Genomic DNA, 18,625 nt, shown 5'->3' with positions numbered 1-18,625 from the left:
CTTTAAGGGAATATTCTTGTTAATTGTTTACTTTCTGTGTGTGCTCTGGCTTATACTGTTTCTAGAGAAGACACAGACATACTTCACCTCCAGCTGCCCTGGCCCTTAGGCTGCAAGATGCCTCTACAGTCTGTGTCATGAGCATTGGTGTCCTTTGTCTTTTTGGGAATCCGTGCCCTAGAAATAATGCATTTCATTAAAGCATAGTTTGCCTCTTAAGAACTTTAAACAAACATGGTATGAATATGTCTTTTATCTTACTGGCTCTTGGGGATGCACGTAGGCTGCAAATACAACAAGGGCACTGCCAATGCTTCGGTCCTGAATGTATAATTAATATGTGTGCGTCAAAGATTTAAAAAATACCAGCATTAGGCTTATTGTGCAGTCACTGCTGAAGCACCATTTGTAAAAATACCTGGTTGCTTCATTCCCTTCAGCTGTGTTTCCTTTGAAGAATGGTATATTTTGCCATTATTATTTATGTGATTTATTTTCTAATGTTGCCAGGGGAATGTTTTGTACCTGAATTATTCTGTACCCTTGTACTATTGCTTTCCTTTAAATTCTCTCTGGTTGCACAGTCGGGCAGAGAATACTTTGATCTTAGGAGCCGGGCTAGCAGTGGTTCATGTGGAATCACAGATTCAACTGATAACACATGCTGACTATTATGTATAAGATGATGCTGACACCCTTACTTCCCTGTTATTTACAGAGAAAGACAAATGAGTTCCCTGAAGGAAGGGAGTTTGTTGGAGGTTAAGACATGAGCAAGGAAAACTTTGAAGTTTTGATGCCTCTTGAAAAGTTTTTGTCCCTATTTATTCACAGAAAGTGCACTATTTTAATGAATTTTTCTTCTAAGATTGATGTAGTTGAAATCAATCCTTCCTGGGAAGAAAGAAATCTCCTGTGAGACTTGGAAATACTGCAGGCATCTTTCTCACCATCTCAAAACCTGTTTCTTAGGAAATCTGGGCCGATGTACAAATTAGGAAGGAATTCTATGGAAGTATACACCAAAACGGTACCAGTGAGATTCCAGAGTATAAATGAAGATAAATGACAGTTCTATTGAACAGTAAGAAGTACTTAATTGATGTGAACGCAATGCTGGTGCTGCTGAAGGCTTGCTGTGTCTGTCTTTTTCTAATTGGTTCCTGTCTCAGAAGCTGTGAGGGTCTGTGTTAGAAGAACCACAATATTGCAGATATTCCTACAGGAGGAGCTGAAAGTTTAAATCACCTTACAGAAATAAAGCTCTTGAATAAGGCACACCAGTGCACCAGTTTCACATGAAATTAAAGCACATTCCATTGTGTTTGGGAAGCTGAATGGAAAGTGTTATTAATAACAAGATAATATGCTCTAAAACTGCTTAAAAACATGCTTGTTTAAAAGCTGCTTAGACGTAATTTCCATGTTTGGCTTATAGCACTTCAAAGAATCATTAGGAAGACTTCCAAGAAATTAGATCAGCTCTATCTTTAGAAACAGACATTTCTTAAATGTTTGATATCCCTCAGGCTGTTGGGAGAAATTATATTTTGGCAGAAAATCACAGCTAAAACATTTCAGGTGAATTGGCAGTACCGGAAAGGAGGGAGGAGTAAGACAAAGAAGCTAAATTGGGACTGAGGAATATTAGATTTCTAGCATTGATTTCACCTGGGCAACCCTGGACTTAATTTCCAAGGGTATGATTAGGAGAGGACTGTCTTCTTTCCTTACATTTGATCCTTACGAAAGCATCCGGTTGCAGTTTCACCCTGTGTGGACTTGCAAGAAGCTGAAGTGCCTCTTGTAAGCTTGTAAGCTTGGCACTTCACATCTTCCTGGAGTTAACCTCTCCTTCCTTGTTCTGGAAGATGTTGGCAGAACAGTCTTGAGAGTCAGCTCATGTGGTGTGTGGATTAACAGAGCTGTAGCCCAGTTCCAAATTCTCAATATCTTCTGTGCACGGGGGAGGAAGGGCAAAGGGCCTGGTGAAGGACAGGTCATCAAAGCAGCTACAATTAAGGAAGCCAGTTGTGTGCAAGAGCTCCTTAAACTGTTGGATAAACAGGTTGTGCCTACCAGAGGCAAAAGTCGACATCCCCAGAGGTGCTGTATTTTAACTTGCCACTTAGACAGGCTCAGCTTGAACTAACAATCCTTGCTGTGATTCATTTAGCCCCTGTAGGGCCACCTACCCCTCTCTGAAGGACACATTATCTGCAAATCAAATAATCTTCACAGATTAGTGAAAGCTAGAGAATTGGTAATTTTTAATTACTGGAATTCACACATTAGTGCAGTATGACAATATTTGGGTTGAGAGTAGCGTAGAGAACTTCGTTATTGTAAGCTTGTTTTGTTTGATGGAGAATTACTACTTGTTTTCCAGTGAAAAGTGATGAGTCTGTCGAGGATGGTTCTTTTTTAACTTTACAGAAAGGCAAGTAGGAAACAGGCTTGGAAGCTCTGCTGTAGCTGGCAGTTTGGGCTTGCTTTTTTTATGTATTTGCTTTTAGTTAGTACGTGTGAGCCTAAATTTTAGTAATGATATAGTTTTGGGCGTGTGACATCAAGAGCAAACAGAAGCTTGATGTAATGGAAGATGGGTGATTTGTGTAGCTAATAATTAGCCATTCTAATTAAACAGTATGGTTAAGGTATATCACAAAGATAAAATACAAGCACCTACAACTCAGTGATTCTCTGGAGCTTACTGTAGGCTGATGCTCATTATCACCAACCCGCTTAGCAACTGTTTTTCTACACGGTGTGAAAGGTGGAAAAGGATTAACTCTAATAGGCTGAAGCCTGGCTGGAAAATTAATGCTTTAAGAAACAAATTTCAAATCTCTTGATTTTTGCTCCCTTGATGAATCTGAGGCCAGTTGTGTGGAGCAGCATGTCGAATAAATATTCTATGGGTACCTCTATACCACCTGGCTGAACTTGCCTGAAAGTGGACTCCACAAGAGCCAGCCCAGCCCAGCTCAGGTCTTTTAAGACCTATATTCTCTACTAAACCTATCCTGTCCTTTAAAGATTTTCCTGTAACCTCTGTGAGAGAAACCTGCTAAGAATGGCTAGTATTAATAGCAACCTGTCCAACCTCAGCAAAGTCTTATGACAGAAGAAGATTGTATAGAAATATAAAGGGAATTTAAATGTGTTTAGTGGTTAGAAAGGTTTCCTTGGTCTCCTTTCTTCTTAAATTTATTTTTTTTTTGGTATTACAAAGTCTAAGTTTGTAGGCAGTCTTAAGCAGAAGTGGCCAGGTGGGGGAAGGAGGTGTGAGAAGAGTTTACTTGAGGGCCTAAAAACTAAATTTTCAGTCATAAATAGCATCACCATTTGCCTTGTCACTGATAGCAAGGCTAGGCCCTGTGTCCTTCAAACAGGGCAGCATGTTCAGAAAGTAAAAAGCAATTTTCTCTTGGTCCCATTGTGCTCAGAGAGCTTCAAAATTATTTTCTTACTGATGACCTTCTCCTGAACACAGACTGAGGAGTTTTATTATGTTGGAAAGGGAAAATATGACTTACCTGGAAGGCTAGGTAAGGAAAAGACCTTCCTGAAGAAGAAAGCAAAAAGGTCTACAGACTTTAGTTCCCTCAGAAGGTGATATTCTGTTGCAACAAGTCAGAATTCATGTCCAAATGATTTTACTTTCTGTTTCTTTAAACTGACCTCATTACCTGTTCCAGTCTTTCTGAGTTGCTGGATTTTTACGAGCTGCACTGGTTCTCATTAGGTTTTTTGTCTATATATCGATGAGGGATTCCCTTTCAGTCCATAGGAGTGAGATCCTTTGTTCTGTCTGGCTCCTTCAGCAGCTCTGGATTAAAAGGCAGCCAAAGCAGCTGGGGACATTCTCACTCATTGCTGCAGTAAAAAGACAAGTAAAAAGAAACTGTCTCATATCATACTACTCTGCTGTTATCTCTGTCAGCTGTGGCTAAGCACTCTTTTTGTCCAATAGTTTTTCTTGCATTGCCCTGTCTGTCACACTCCTTTCACATTTTCTGTCTCATAAGTTTCTGGGCATGAGGTTTCCCAACAAGGAAGAAAAAGGAAAGGAAGGTTCTTGGCAACATTTTTCATCCAGAGGCCTGTTTATATCATGTTATTCCTAAACTTTCTTCCCATTCTTCTCTGAAGAAACAGAGACCCTCCATAACAAACTAGACATATGTCTCCCTACACATTAGTACCACATATATATTATTTGGTCACATCTACACCCAGATGTCTTTAGCTTCTCTTCTTACATCCATCCCACAAGCCTAGCCTGTGTTGCCTTGAGGTGGTCACACATTACTTTGTTAAAAACAGTGAGACTTAAACACCCATATCACTGCTTTTCTGCTCTCTAGGATTAACTCTGTCTGTCTGCTACCATCCTCCTCCTGAAGTGGAGTTATTCTTCCAGTGACTGTTCTGTGCATCTGAAGAGGTGGTTTTGGTGACAGTGTGTGCAGAGTATCTGTGACAGATTATGTACGTGCATGTATTCTGCATGATTGCCTTAAATAACATGTTTGAATCTCAACCTTTATTACTAGCTATTAAGTAACTTCCTGCATGGCAATTCTGTCACTGTAACTGAGTTGGTTAACATGCTTGTATTTCTCCAAATAATCTTGTTCCATCTAAATGTGTCTTTTATCCCAAATAGTAAGTATTCCTTTGTGAAGTGAGCTAACAATGCATCATTTGTAACAGAGAAGTTAATGGGAACCTGAATGTAATAAGGGTTAGTGACCTGAAACTTCTGCATTCTGTACGTACCTTGGTCTCAAGCAGGTTCAGCCGTAATTATTTTAGCTAGGTAGAGAGAGAAATCAGTTCCATCAGAGATAAACCATTACAAGTTATGAAAGGAGATCTGTACGTACAGACACGCTGTGTTCGTGTCGCTGCATGGGGGATTGAGTACAGAGGAGATTAACGTTCAATCTTGGTTAATAATCCACGTCTTTATAATAAAAAGAAAAAAAAATAATGATTATGAGCCTTTCTAAAATAATGGCATGAAGACAGCTGCCTGAGTCTGGCTAATAGAAACCTGAACTCTCTATATGAGCTAGGGACAGTATTTAGGTGGCATTCAGAGTAGTTGCTGGAGGGAGGGAGCTGCAAAATCTGCATAAAATCGGCTTCTGAGGTCTTCAATTCAAGAAGAATGTTTTTCACTTCCAGCCCAACAGAAGAGGATAGAATATATGCAAAAGTATTTTGAATACATGAACAAAAACATTTCTATGCAATGAAGTCTTAAGGATAGGTGACATAGGCAAGAGTTTGTCCTCATGGAAACTATACCAATGTAGCTATAGATCTATCCTCATAATTTTAGTTCTGCATTTCCCTCTGCAAATAAACCTCAGATATTTTGGGGGAACCAGTCTTCTGTTAGGATCAAGCCCAGAAGCTTTGATCTTATCCTGTTTCTGTCATGTTTAACTAAATAATATTAACCAAATAACTCAATATATTTAACCAAGTGCTAGGTCCTACCTTTCAACTGTTCATCTAGATTCAAATTTCATGTATTGGGCCAAAGAAGCAAACCAAAAAAAGCTCATTTGGTGTCACTTCTTGTCTGTGACTCTGAAATATTTGATCAGCAGTCACCCTTGAGTGGTTTTTGAATTTATGTAAAACTTTTATCCTCCAAACAGGTGAGCCGATGTTCCCCAAAGAGGAGATTTGTATTATGGGAGTTTTGTCCACTTGGTACAACATTTCCTATTTGCTTCAAACAGATTTAAAAAAAAAAAATAGACCTTTGTATGCATTTGCTTTCACAGCTCAGCTAACACTCATCTCTACAGGATGTAAGTTGTGCTTTCCAATTGTCATACATGTAAGGAACCTTTTTCCTAGCTGTGCTCCAGGTCAATTAGGGTAAGAGAAGAAACAGTTAAGAATTAATTTCCACAGTCCACAAGTAATGATTTTTCTGATAACCAAGTTATTAAAGTGTTGTTTAGCAGCAATATTTTCATTCCGATGAAATATCTTACAAACACAAACATATTTGATGAGGATTTGGATTCCATGTGAGGAAGTTGCTGGGGTATATTAAGCAACAGTCATGACAAACTTGCCAGCGCTAATTTTGCTGGTCCTGTATAATTGCCTTCAGGAACATTCTTTCATGGCTATTCCCTGCAGCATCTGTGTTTGCAGTGAGTATGTCTGTGCAGTGCTGTGGACCGGTGTCCATGCTGTACAGGTGCCAGGTGAAGCACTGGGGGTGCAGTCAGCTCCCACTTTGATCTGTTCAAAAATACCAGTGAGGCACTGCCACCTCCAGCGTAGTAATGAGTCACTGCAATAACATGTGCTTCTGGTGTTTCAGTATCAGCTTCCACCAAAGTCAAAGGGAGTTGTTTCATTGATTTCAGGGATCAAACGGAAAGAAAAAAAAAAAAAGGAGGGGGCAAGGGAACGAGATTGTCTGTGGGGTTTTTTCCATCTCACTGATGTGTGACATTTCCATCTTCAGTTTTGATTAAATTTCCCTTAATTAGCCCATTAAGCTAAAATCACCAAAGCTAATGATTGAAATGTTGGTTAACTGATGATCTTGTTTCAATGGAATTTGAAAGACATCATATTTCTAAATTAATAGTGGCATTAAACTGGAGAAGATAAAATGATGAACTATTTGTTGCAGAAATGCTAGTCTCAAGAGAAGGTTTGTACAGAAACTGCATTTCTGTTAGGAAAAAATAAGATTAATAGACAACCAAAGCAGCACTGATGGTCCTAACAGTGTTTAGCATTCATACGATTTTTGTATTTTGGAAGGATTTCTGTCTTTTTTTTCATCCCTGGTGAACTTCTGGAAATTTCTTGAGTATTTTGATCCCAGTGCTCCTGCAGGTGAAATCAGCAAGGCTCACTCTTAAATTGAATGAACTGTAAATAAAAGTAAAATGCAACCTATTGTATTCTGATATGGGTATGTTAGGTGGCATTCCCTTGAGCAACAGAAATACTGGTTTGTATCGTGCCTTCAACTTCTTAGGAGCTGAACATTTGGTAGTTCTCATAAGAACAACCCTTTATTGTCTGAAGAGGCATGACATGAGAAGTGCATCAAAGCATAACATCTTGGGGCACGAACCTTAGGTTCTACCAAGGAAAATGCCTGAAGCTATTTTTAGAAGTGCTTCATTGCCTGGAGGTACAAAGAGAGTGCACAGTAGTCTTTGCAGAAGTATCTGTCTCTTCTTTTATGTTCCTTGAGCTAAAGACTGCAGAAGTAGAGGGAAAAGCTGACAGATACGAACTGCTTATTTGTCTTGATAATTAATTTCCCAGCCTCAGTTTAACACCTTACAATCATAAATTCACATCAAAGTGTCCCTGTCTCCAAGTGGCATTTAGTGTGCACCCTCAGGAAAGAGGCTGAGGATCAAATGCATCACAGATTTGGTTTCAGCGGTCCCTTCGATGTAGCACCAAGGTTCGCTGTGGGCAGGGCAGGGTGCTGATTTTCAGACACAGCCAGCTGAAAGATGTGCAGCTGAATCAGTTTCCACCTTACCTTTTCCTGGATATTTCAGCAGCATAGAAGGGGAAAGAAGAAGCTTCTACTGAGCTACAGCCTGTACTTAACAGCCCAAGTTGCCGGTTCTCCATAACATAACAGACTGTGAGCAGTGGTGGTTCGGGACCTGTTTCAGTCATCTCTGCTGCTGGCACAGTAACTTGCAGGGAAAAAAGTAAATCAGAGCCCACTGTGTCTGTCCAACAGCTTTTGTTTAAGTCTCGTATGGCAAGTCTCAAACTGAACAGCTTATGTTTATGCTAGAGCTTGTAATTTCATTCGAAGTGTTGTGGGATGTCAGCTGTAGAGCAAATGAGGGAAAGAGGCAGGGGGAGGGCAGCCAATTCAGTTGGAAGCCAATTTAATATCCAAGGATTTTATGTTCCTTCCAGTTCTCCTCCTAGACATACCCACAAGGGGTTTTAGGTATCCCAGCTAAGAACTGTGAGACTGCTGACAGCAGCAGACTGCAGTTGCACTTTGTATGGATTGGAAAGGCAAAAAATACACTTTTGTGATCTTCAGATTTGTATGGATGGAGCTGCCGCCTTTTGAGCTGGTAAAGATGGATCATTTAGCAAGGAAAATTACATCTTGCTATTCCTCTGATGCTAGGGGTACTCTTCACCATATCCACTATTATTTGTGTCAATCACCTGCTCTTTCAAGGTAGCTGCTCGTGTCTTTAGAACTTAAAAAGCTGGTTTTAGAGAAGTCTCTCCATGTGTCCAGTGCATATCTCCAGAGTGAGAAATTTCATTATTGAAGCATCATTGTTTTTCCTTGCCAGAAATAAAGGAGGAACATTGCAACTATATCAGATCTTTTCTGTTGTGAATGGACTGTGTTCTGTTCTAAACCCCTTACACACGTTCAGAAGCTGACAGGAGTTTTTTCTGTTTCAAGTCTTCGCTGTAGTCGGGTCAGCTTTTCTGGCCATGTCCCCATCTGTAGCTTAGCAAGAACATCAATTGCAGGAGATGATGCCACTTCAATCTAGATATGCTCAAAGGAATGTGCATCCCTGGAGTCTGTTTTGGCTTTTGCCAAACCTCACTGTCATCTCTGGTGATGAAAGCTGCACTGTTTGAGAACAACATGGAAGTTGGTTATGTTTGTTGACTGAGTCAGGAGGCTCAGTCAAAATCCACATTCAAAACACAGGAACATGCTGTCCCAGAGTAAATATGCATATGACCAGGGAAACTACAGTTGAATTTTGAGGTTTTGAGGTTGGTTTACTGGTAAAGGAGTGGTAGTATTTAAAAACAATAGGAGTCAACAAGACTGATGTAAGCATACTGATAGCATACTGAGAGAAAATATTTTAGACCCAGTACTATGCATAAAGGACCAGAGTCTGTGAGAAGAAAAAAAGTTCTACTGGGTGTTTAGATTCTTGCTGCAAGGAAGAGACAGAATTTCTAAAACCTTTCTAAATAAATAGGGCTGCTCCTCAAAATACTGTGTTCTGTATAGTATTTGGTTTTCTTGTCTAAACCAAAACACCTGCAAGAATTCACCTTCTGACTGAATACTTATATCTAAGAGATGGAGCAGGAACCATCAGCAATAGATCTACATTAAAGAGACCCACGAATGACTTAACTTCTGCTGGCATAAAACATCAAGATACACCAGATAATTAGGTTTAAATAATATTTTGTATTCACTTGCAGCTTGTTCTACAGCTCATGTATTTACAGGCTTGATGCAACCTCTCAGCATTGTATCTGACTTCTGGGCCATGGCCAGCTGCTTTTAGAAATTGTTCTCCTTCCTAAGCAGAATATTATGATTTCATGTGGCAGATATGCATTGGGAAAATGTGAACTTACTAAGCCAAGAGAGAACCTAAATCTCTGAGTGCACAGAATTAATGCATGGTCAATATACTGTCAGATTTGAAGTATTTGGTTATGGGTTATTTTTTGCTCTTCCTGTTGACTTGTAATATCACTGAGGGTGAATTTACAATGATCTTGCTGCTGGTAATGTAGGAGTGGCAGAACTTCCTGGCAATAGCCAGCTGAGAGGGTGGAAGTGATTTAAGGCAAACCTGCTCGGCTTCTATAAGGAGATAATGAGTCCTGCTCTTCCTGTGGACTACCCAGTGTCAGTTCTTCTCTTTTGTGACTGCCAGGGCTGTTAGATATCCTTCACTCCCTACAGGGTGGATCAACACCAAATACTTTCTAAATTGGTTTCAGCCTTTGATTGCCAGTTCCTTTTAGAAACTCCAAATTACTTCAGAAGCCCTGCCTACTTATTTTTCTTAGCACTTTAGGGTGTAAATCATTTGTGAGAATAAAATCACTTAGGGGTCTGGTTGATTGGTTGTTTTTTTTTCATCTGTGCCAAAAGCCAGGGGACTTTGTGTATGAGTGTGGTCAGAAAACACACTTCTGCCTCCTTCAGATTGTATGTCTCTGGAGGGAAGAGGGGCTGTATTCTTTTATTCTGTCTACCTGTATTAATGTATTGCTCACCTCCTCGAATCATCTTTACTTGTTAGGAGTGAAGATACTTTCTCTGTCAGTTTAATATTTTTATATGTGAAAAGTTTTTCTCCCCCGTTCAAAAACTGCTTTAATTGTGAAGAGCTCTGAATTTCATCTCTTTAGCAAAATTTAATCCCATTTTTTCCAATACACGCAGGTTTTGGTTTCAGATCATCGCTTCATGGGAAGAAGGATCAGATGCCATTATTGCTTTTGACAATGTCTCCCTTAGTCTGGGCTGCTATTTAACAAGTAAGTTTTCATTTTATCTCCAAGTGACTTGTCCTTTATTTGCCGAGTAATTGAAATTTGGAAACTGTGGGGAAGGGGTTCAGTATCTTCAAAAGACTCTTGAAAGGTAAAAGCATGTTTCAGAAATAGCTGTGCTTAGGCAGAGCAGCCTGTTCACGTACATACCTTATTAGTGGAGCCAACCAGTGAATGGGTTCCAAGTTTGGCAGTAGGTGGGTAGCGAGACATATGGTGTGGGAGAGCCAGCTTCCAGCTGAGACAGTGGCATCACCTCTCCATCCAGGCTGATGCAGCAGCCAGTCTGTGATTATAGATTTCCAGATGACCTGGTTTGCAGTGTGACAGTTATCAAAATGAATGACAGTTGGACTGTGGCTAGGAAAAGACAGGCATCCAGTGATTGACACTAACTTTGCAATAACATTGGGCACGATACTCCAGTTAAATTAGAATGAGGTTATTTTATTTGGACTGACGCACGTTTAAGTCTGAGTCAGACTAGGATCTTCACACTCTACTGCTCTGAGGAAAAATTTGGATTCTGATCCAGGCTTTGGGATTGACTGGCCTCTAGAATGTGCCCAGTCTATACCTCTGATGCCAGATTTCACCACGTTTAGATTGTTATTAAATGTTTGTGTCTGGCTCATCTTTCATAATCTCATGCATAGTGAATTGCTTTAATTTGTAAATGTGTTTAATGATCTGTCATTCTGTACCTCAGACCAAAAACTTACATGAGGATTGGAGGATTTGCTGCTCTGAACAAATGAAACTTCTACCTTGGGTTGAGCAGTAGAACTTAAGTACATTCTTTCTTCTCCTAGACTTGAAGCTACAACTTCTGTAGCCCTGCTCAGACTGAAAATATCTAAGCCACTTCCTCATCCAACAGCAGTCAGAATGTTTCATCTGCTTTGTAGTGTGTTAATTTGCATTGGCTGGAGCATGAGTCTTTCCATTTATGCAGTAATACCTCTTGCTTTCTGTGCATAAGTGCAGTATACCTCAGGTTCAAGTATTCTAAAGAGATCTTAAAATCAGGTTAGAATTAAAAAAGATTGCACATACTCTCACTGGCTAAAGAGAAAATGTATAACAGTTGCTAAAGATTATATTCTGGTTTTCTGCTTTGTGTTTTCATTCACTTGCTGTTTTGCCTACCACTCATTCCTGTTTATTTTTCTTTCATCTCAGTTGTGTAACAGCAATGGAAAGTAAATCTGCCTATTCCTTTTGATAGCGTTACATCCTGTGACTGCAGGATCTTATTCTCAGCACAGAAGTCTGTAGCCTTTAATTTAACTTCAGTTTTGGATTACATACTGGCTTAGTCACCCTCAGTCATAAACCAATCTGTCACTTCTGGTTTTCTAGTCAGTGGAGAGAAGACACTTCGAGGTATCACTCCAGACTCAAGCAATTTGCTCACCAGTAGAGGTGGCCAGAAGAAATTTGGATGGGAACAAAAGCTTCTGGGAAATCTCCAACTCAGCAGTGCCCCCACTTCTGGTCCAGCAGGTAACTGTCTGCTCTGAGAAGCATCATTAGATAGGAGAGATTTCCAAGCAGTACAGACCTCAGTTAGATGTGGCTAAATGCAATATGATTTTTTTGTTCCACAGCCTCTGTTTAGAGCTTTTCTCAAGTCCCTCACAAAGAAAACAAAACAAGTTCTAGAAAGCAAATTACCTCTAGCTGCTAACTGTAACTTGGATTCTGACTGCAAGCTGGTGAAAGAACCAGATCGAGCCTCTCTTGAAGTAAAAAGTGCTTTTAAACTGTAAGACAGTTTGTTTGGTGTCATGATCATATAAAAATTGTCAGGAATCAAAGCAAACTGTCCAGATTGACTGAGCTCAGCATTTGGTAACATGAACACCTAACTCTAGTTAATATAGGCTTGCTTTAAAATAATATAGCCTTGCTTTTTCAGTAATATTTTCTTTGTCCATTTGAAGCAGTATAGCACTGGACTCTGTTTTAAAAATATGATTTTAATTTAGTTAGAAAAGTCTTGTATGTTAATGTCATTTCATTCTCCCCTACCCCTCAGCTCCTCTTTCCAGCTTAACTGTGGTGGTGTGGGCCAAACAGATGCAAGAGTTCCCTTCTCTTCCCTCACTCTCCCATCACTGTCTCCCAAATGGTTCTCTCTTACCTCTCCTAGGCTTGCCCACGTATTCATAATATCTGCTTTGGGCTCTACATGTGCATTTCCATTTGAATCTGCTTCCTTCCCTCAGCTTCTCTTCCTGATTTGATTTGGGTAGCCACGACCTCCTACCTGGGGAAGCAGGGCTGACCATGGAAGTGAGGGGTAGCTACTGGAGAGAGAAGCACTTGTAACTGCAACCCTCAGCACTGTGTGCAGCTCCTCTCTTAGGACTAGCTAGTTACCTGCCGATTTGGAATACCACCCCTCTTAAGTTAGAAAACAGATGTGTGGTTGATACATGGCTCCTTTGTCAGTAAGCCTAGGGATTTGGTCCTGCTGCCTCCTTTTCTCTTCACATCTTAGAGAGACTTCTTTACATCTGTTCTATCTGTTCTGTCTCACTTTCCTACCTGCAGTGTACTGTTGAATTGCACAGACTAGTTGTGTTAGCTCTGATACCAACAGTGGGCTGGTCAGTGTGTCCCAAAGCTCCACACAGCCTTCAAAGCCTGCCTGAAAAGCTGGATGCATTAGACCACTGCGTGCTGCTGCAGCAGGGCAGCTGCTGCTGCCTGAGCTCTCTTGTTCAGAAGCGAGCTCTGGCAGTGGAGGCTGATGGTACAGCCTGTGGGGCAGGCTGAGCTGCCACAGGTGGAGCTGATGGATGCTTTAGGTACTGAGCATCATACAGCAAGAAAAGTGCAGGAGCACTGACAGGAGTCTCGAGGGAATGAGTCAGAGGGGATGAGCCCACATGAGATAATGCTGGCTGGGTGGAACTGTGCTTTAGCTTTAATTGTTGTGTTTGGGTCTGTTACAGATGTCATGTGTGAGCTTGGGCTAGTCAAAAAAGTATAATTTTCAAAAATATCTTTATGTCCTGTTTGAAGATCCTTTGATGTCTTCCCTTCACTATCTGTATATCTGTTTCCTGCCTGTAGGTGAAGTCGTCTTTTAAGTGCTCTCAGTATTGCCCTTAGGATCTTGTGGTAGGATCTGCTCACAGGTATAGGTTATGGACTTCTGGCTGACTTTCCTTAGGAATGTCAGCACTTAGGTGGTAATGCAGTTTCCTAAGGCACATGCACATTTCCTTCCAGTGTATCTGCTGTTTTAGTAACAGCAAAAACATTAGATGTTGAATTCAAAGTTAATCTAAAGTGGGTGTGTGGGCTAGAAATCTTGTGGCCATAGATTTCTTTGAGAATTTTGTTACTCCCTACTTCTCACTAGACCTGACATCTTCTAGCTCTTCTGCCCCCTGTCCTATGTGAGGAATGCAATTTAAAGAAATGCCTGGATAGTAGAAATAATGGGAGTCAGATTGAATGAGGGTAGAAGAGAAGGTCACTGAGGTACTTTGAGCAATTAAAATAATTTTTTATCACCTTGGGGTGAAAATTAAAGGCAATTCCTATGGTATCTAAGCCAGCTTGCCTATTTTCTGGGCTTTATCTTCTGTGCTGTTCATATTCTGTCTAAAATTGTCTCTGGTCCTTGAGGTTTGAAATCACTCCTGTAGCAATTTTCTCCCTTTGTGCCCTCAGAGTAGACAGGGCAGAAATCAGAGAAGCTAAGCAGCAGCAAGCCATTGCATTTCTGAGGGTCTTTGCAGCTCTGAACCACCTTTTTCCTTTGTGTTGCCGAGTCCCTGCCTGTTCTCAATAAACACTGCAGATGCTTGTTTGGTCCCTGGGCTATGCATTTTACCCAGCCTTAATCTTGTTTCTTTCTGCATCCTGTAATGCATTTAAAAACCTCAGGCTGAGTCTGTCAAGGCTTTTCCTTTGATGGCCACATATTTGCTGTTGTGCAAGAGAACCAACAGCATCAGCACCACCCTGAAGTCCCAAAGACTGCATTGACCAATATGAGCTCTGCCAAAAGTAATTACAGCTAATATGATCTTTGACTTGTGTGATGGATCACGCGCTATAGTATTTCCTTCTTAAGAAGTCATATTAAAACAAAGAACTGTGTTCCTGAAGCTAAGGAGACAACAGGATAATAAAACACCCTCCCTAAATCCCCAGGCCTGCTCAGCCTAAGCAGCAGGAACTACAGTCTGAAAGACAGGTACCAGTTTGTTTACCCGACAGTAAATCCAAAGATGGTCCATTGCTTTCAAGGATATGGGACCTCCATTTGCTGCTTTGTATCTGAGAACAATCTCTTACATACACCTGCTGCTTTTGCCTGTGCTTGGAAATCCATTTTCAGCAGAAGTGATAGTCAGCACCGCCAGCCTCCCCATCCTCTCTGTTGTCAGGCCCCGTACCTACTGAATTACTTCTTTATCCTTGTCCTTGCTTATTGTGGCTTGACTTGCCTCCAGGAGGTGTACACTGGAGGTTCAAAACACAACACAGCCACAATGTGAAAGATTCTAAAGCTTACAGAAATCTGTTAACCCCTATCCTGTGTCACACATGGGATAACGAATGCACTGTGCGGAATAAGACCTGAAATTGCTACAACCAATGTGGTGGTGTTATTTTCTCAAGTTTCTAGATGCCCAGGACCAACACAGAAGAATTCCTGTGGTTTTCAAGTTACTTGCAGTACAAGGTGGCCATTATTAGATAGATGTTCACAGAGCAATGCAAATGCTTTCTGTTTCAATTAACTAATGATGTTCTATTTGCTGAAATACCAGCTTCTTGCTGAAATGTTGCAGGTGAAACTTAATTCTAGAAGCAGACTGCAAAAAAGTTGTAACAAGGCCTGCATATACCAGAAGATTCAAGCAGCTTTAATGGAACCAGGATTTTTGATTGAAATGGTTACATCTGTCCAAAAAGCTGGGTGCTCTTTATTTTGTTGTAAACTAGGCTTACTTTGGCTCTATTTTCACATTGATTAGGTATTAGTTTAAGTAAAACTCAAAGCTGCTTAAACTATAACATTGTTCAACTACCAACTAAAAAGCCAATTTATATCAAACCAATGCAGTTTTCTTTTGTACACAAGGCTAGAATATGGGAAATACAGGCATATAAAGATAGAGTGAGCAGTAATGAGGAACTCGAGGTAAACAAATTACTATCATGGAAACTGGAGGAGACAAAATGGGATTCTCAGTAGGTGAAAGGAGATAACAAGACACAGAGCAATCAAGCTTTAATTAAAGATTTCTGGTGTTTCTAAATAGGCTGTAAATACCATGAGAATAGCCTCTCTTTTGATGTTACAGCTTCTCATGTGTCCCACGACAACTTCTTTGTGTTAGGGCACACAGTACAAAAACGGCATGTTGTGAAATGTGCAAAAAGGTTGACCTTTTTTCCCCTCAAATCTAGCATTATTTTGTCCCTTCTGTCTGCATATCCACCAGCTGCTGTACGATTGTGGTTTCTTGCATGGAAACTGTCATCAAATCATTTACTCATGCACCCTGGCCTACAGTTTTCCTCTGGTCTCTTCCCCACAGCAGTTAGTAGTTGCATGAATTTTGTCTTTTCCATCAGGGAGAGTCCTGTTATGAGTACTTCCTTGGCTGTTTCTCGGAAGAACTCTGAGTCACATTAGTTAATCAGATGAAGGAGCTGAAAGGAACAGCGGAGCAAGTATTAAGTAAATGAAAATTACATTTGGTTGCTCTTTGTGTGCAATTATACTAACTGAACTGTTGGTATAATGCAATAAAGGTATCTGCAGAATTGTGGTTTTGTATTAAGCACCAATTAACACAGTGAATAACAGCTCAGTGCCCTCCTCCCAACAAAAGTAACATCCTGAACAGTGATGGAAAATGTTCAGAGACAATGGTGGGATCGCAGAATATGTAGGTATGGATTTCTTTATTGCAGTGTTTACACTTGCTTTCTCTGTAGGATTGAAAATAGCAAAGGTGCAATACGGAAAATCAGCATGCAACCAGATACCAACATAGCAAAGTCGAATTGGCATAATTGCTCTCTAGAGTTAATCATGCAATTGAAATAAACAGGGCAATTCACACATTTCAAAGCTAAGTTTTAAAGCTGCTCACAGCAGTTTAAACTGTGCAGAAACTGCTATAGATGTCAAAAGGTTTTGAAATAATTTTGCCACCTCCACCCATTTTGGTCTTTGTTATCTAACATGCGTTTCTACCATAGTTTGTAATTGTGAACAAAAAAATTCCAAAAACTTAATAGCATGTTCCACTTAACACCCTTTATGGAAGACTCTTTAGGTGAAACATAACAAGGAAAAGAAATTAGTTGTCTTCTAGTGTCTGGTTTCAGAAGGTGGCGAGAAACAAGGCGTTCTCATTGCTGTTCAAAGTCAGCAATGCCCTTACCTCGTTATACTGACCACAGATAATTACTTACAAGGATGCCTGTTTTATATAGACACTTAAGAAAAATCAAGCTTTAGATTATTTCTTTGAAACTATACTTATCATGAATCTGGCATACGTGTCAGCACTGCAGATCTTGTTGAACTGAAAAACATGTCCAAGTCTTCCATTGCTGCCCTCATTTAGAAAATAGAGACAGAAATAGTAACTCCATAAGTAGTGGAAAAGCTGACCTACTTTTAGTCTAGCCATACCTCTGTAACTGGTTCTGGTATTGCTGGCAAGACTCAGTAATTTCTATGATCATTTTATATCCCCCTAATATTTTGTAGACACATTTAAGAGGTCAGGGGCTTCAACTGTGAACACAAACTAGTTCTGCAATTTACCATCATCTTTCAACCCCCTGCCCTATTAATCTCTGGCAAACTTAATCCTGGAAAAGGTAATAATCTCAAATTACTGCTCACAGGACATTGTTAAATGGCAGAACCCAAAGCAAAATTGAAAGGTTTGTCCTTTGTTACCTCACTGAGCATGTTTGTTATGTAGTATATTTTGCCTACAGACTTTCAGCACAGACCAACCTTGGAATTACTGGTAATGCATAACTGAGACTGCTCATGCACTAAGTAAAAGGTACAGCTCTCCACACAGACCATGGTGCCAGTGGCAGCCAAATGTTAGTGAAGATTAGGATTGGCAGTTTCCTGTAAGCCTCTGATTTCCCACACTGGCCAAATATTGTAAGGGAAGCTTTTGAATGTTTTTACAAATAGATGAAGCAAACGTTCTGCTTGCTCATGGCATCAAGTTTGATGACATCTGCATTAGAGGAAGAAGTCAAATGAACTCTCTGAGGAACAGCTAAGAGAATTAATTGCCTCCAGAAGTTTGGTCGTGGGGGTTCTTATGCCCCTGAAGCATGAGACTTTATAGCCCTTATTAATGTAGCTTTTTACTCTACTGAAAGTAGGAATAGCCTTTTGTCCCGAAGAGAGGTTGTGGCAGCAAGTTCCACAAACTGCCTAATTGTTGTTTGAAAGCACTGATGCATTTCACTAACATGTTATTCTAGGTTCCAAAATAAACCAAGTATCATGATGCTTGGTTGGCAATTTTCTCAAATCACTGAAGTTTTGGTTTGGAATGAGTTTAACCTTGGTTCAAACCAGTTTGATTTAACAAATGCCAGTTAATACACTTAGGCCCTCAAGGTATAACTAAAATGCCTCTGTCTCTTTTGTGGTGCGGAGTTTATGTGCTGTATATGTGCCAGTGAAATTGCTTTCTATGTTAGAAGTATAAATGTGGTTTAGGCTTTGCTCCACTCTTCAATGTTGCTGGTTATTATTTGCAGCAGTGCCTGCAGGAGTGCTGCCTCAGGCTGCAAGTGGCATCAGAGCTTCAAACAAATTAGTCATTTGAAGTCCTGTGGGGTTTTGTTCATTTTGTTTTCCAAGAGTAGGACATCGCTCCCCTTTACCGTTGCTGATATCCAACACCTTGATTGCTGTGCATTTTATGTATCTAGCCAAACTGTGTGAAACCTAAAATGTCTGCTGTACTCTGTTCTGCATGAGTGACTGTATGTAAATACATCGGTCAGTAAATCTAATCTGGACAGAAAATTTGGGAAGGAAGAATTCTTTTTTAAATTGTTTTAATAGAGCCAAAATTACATTTCTTGCAAAATGTTGTTTCTGGGACCTTACCAATGAGCTTGTTAGGGAGCTTGAGGAGGGCAGGTGAGTGGGTGAACTGGCAGAAACTAAATGTTTCCTCGGTCATGTTTCTTGTGAAAGTGGGGATTCTGTCAAATGAACTGATGTATAAATTATTCACTGAAATGTAGTACCCTAATTCTGAAT

General features: G+C 40.2%; 1 protein-coding gene across 1 annotated transcript in view; it reads left to right on the top strand.

Moving 5' to 3' along the window:
* ALK (ALK receptor tyrosine kinase) overlaps nt 1–18,625 on the top strand; it is a 225,744-nt gene that overhangs the window by 169,188 nt on the left and 37,931 nt on the right. The window contains exons 10-11 of the mRNA XM_018085039.3: nt 10,217–10,311; nt 11,689–11,832. Coding sequence (XP_017940528.2) covers nt 10,217–10,311; nt 11,689–11,832 — 239 coding nt within the window. The remainder of the gene's footprint in view (nt 1–10,216; nt 10,312–11,688; nt 11,833–18,625) is intronic.

The sequence above is a fragment of the Manacus vitellinus genome, unplaced genomic scaffold (assembly GCF_001715985.3).
Source record: "Manacus vitellinus isolate BGI_N305 unplaced genomic scaffold, ASM171598v3 scaffold_8_pilon, whole genome shotgun sequence".
Taxonomy (NCBI): Eukaryota; Metazoa; Chordata; class Aves; order Passeriformes; family Pipridae; genus Manacus; species Manacus vitellinus.
The sequence above is the reverse complement of the archived record's forward strand: the minus strand, read 5'-3'. Positions and strand labels throughout refer to the sequence as shown.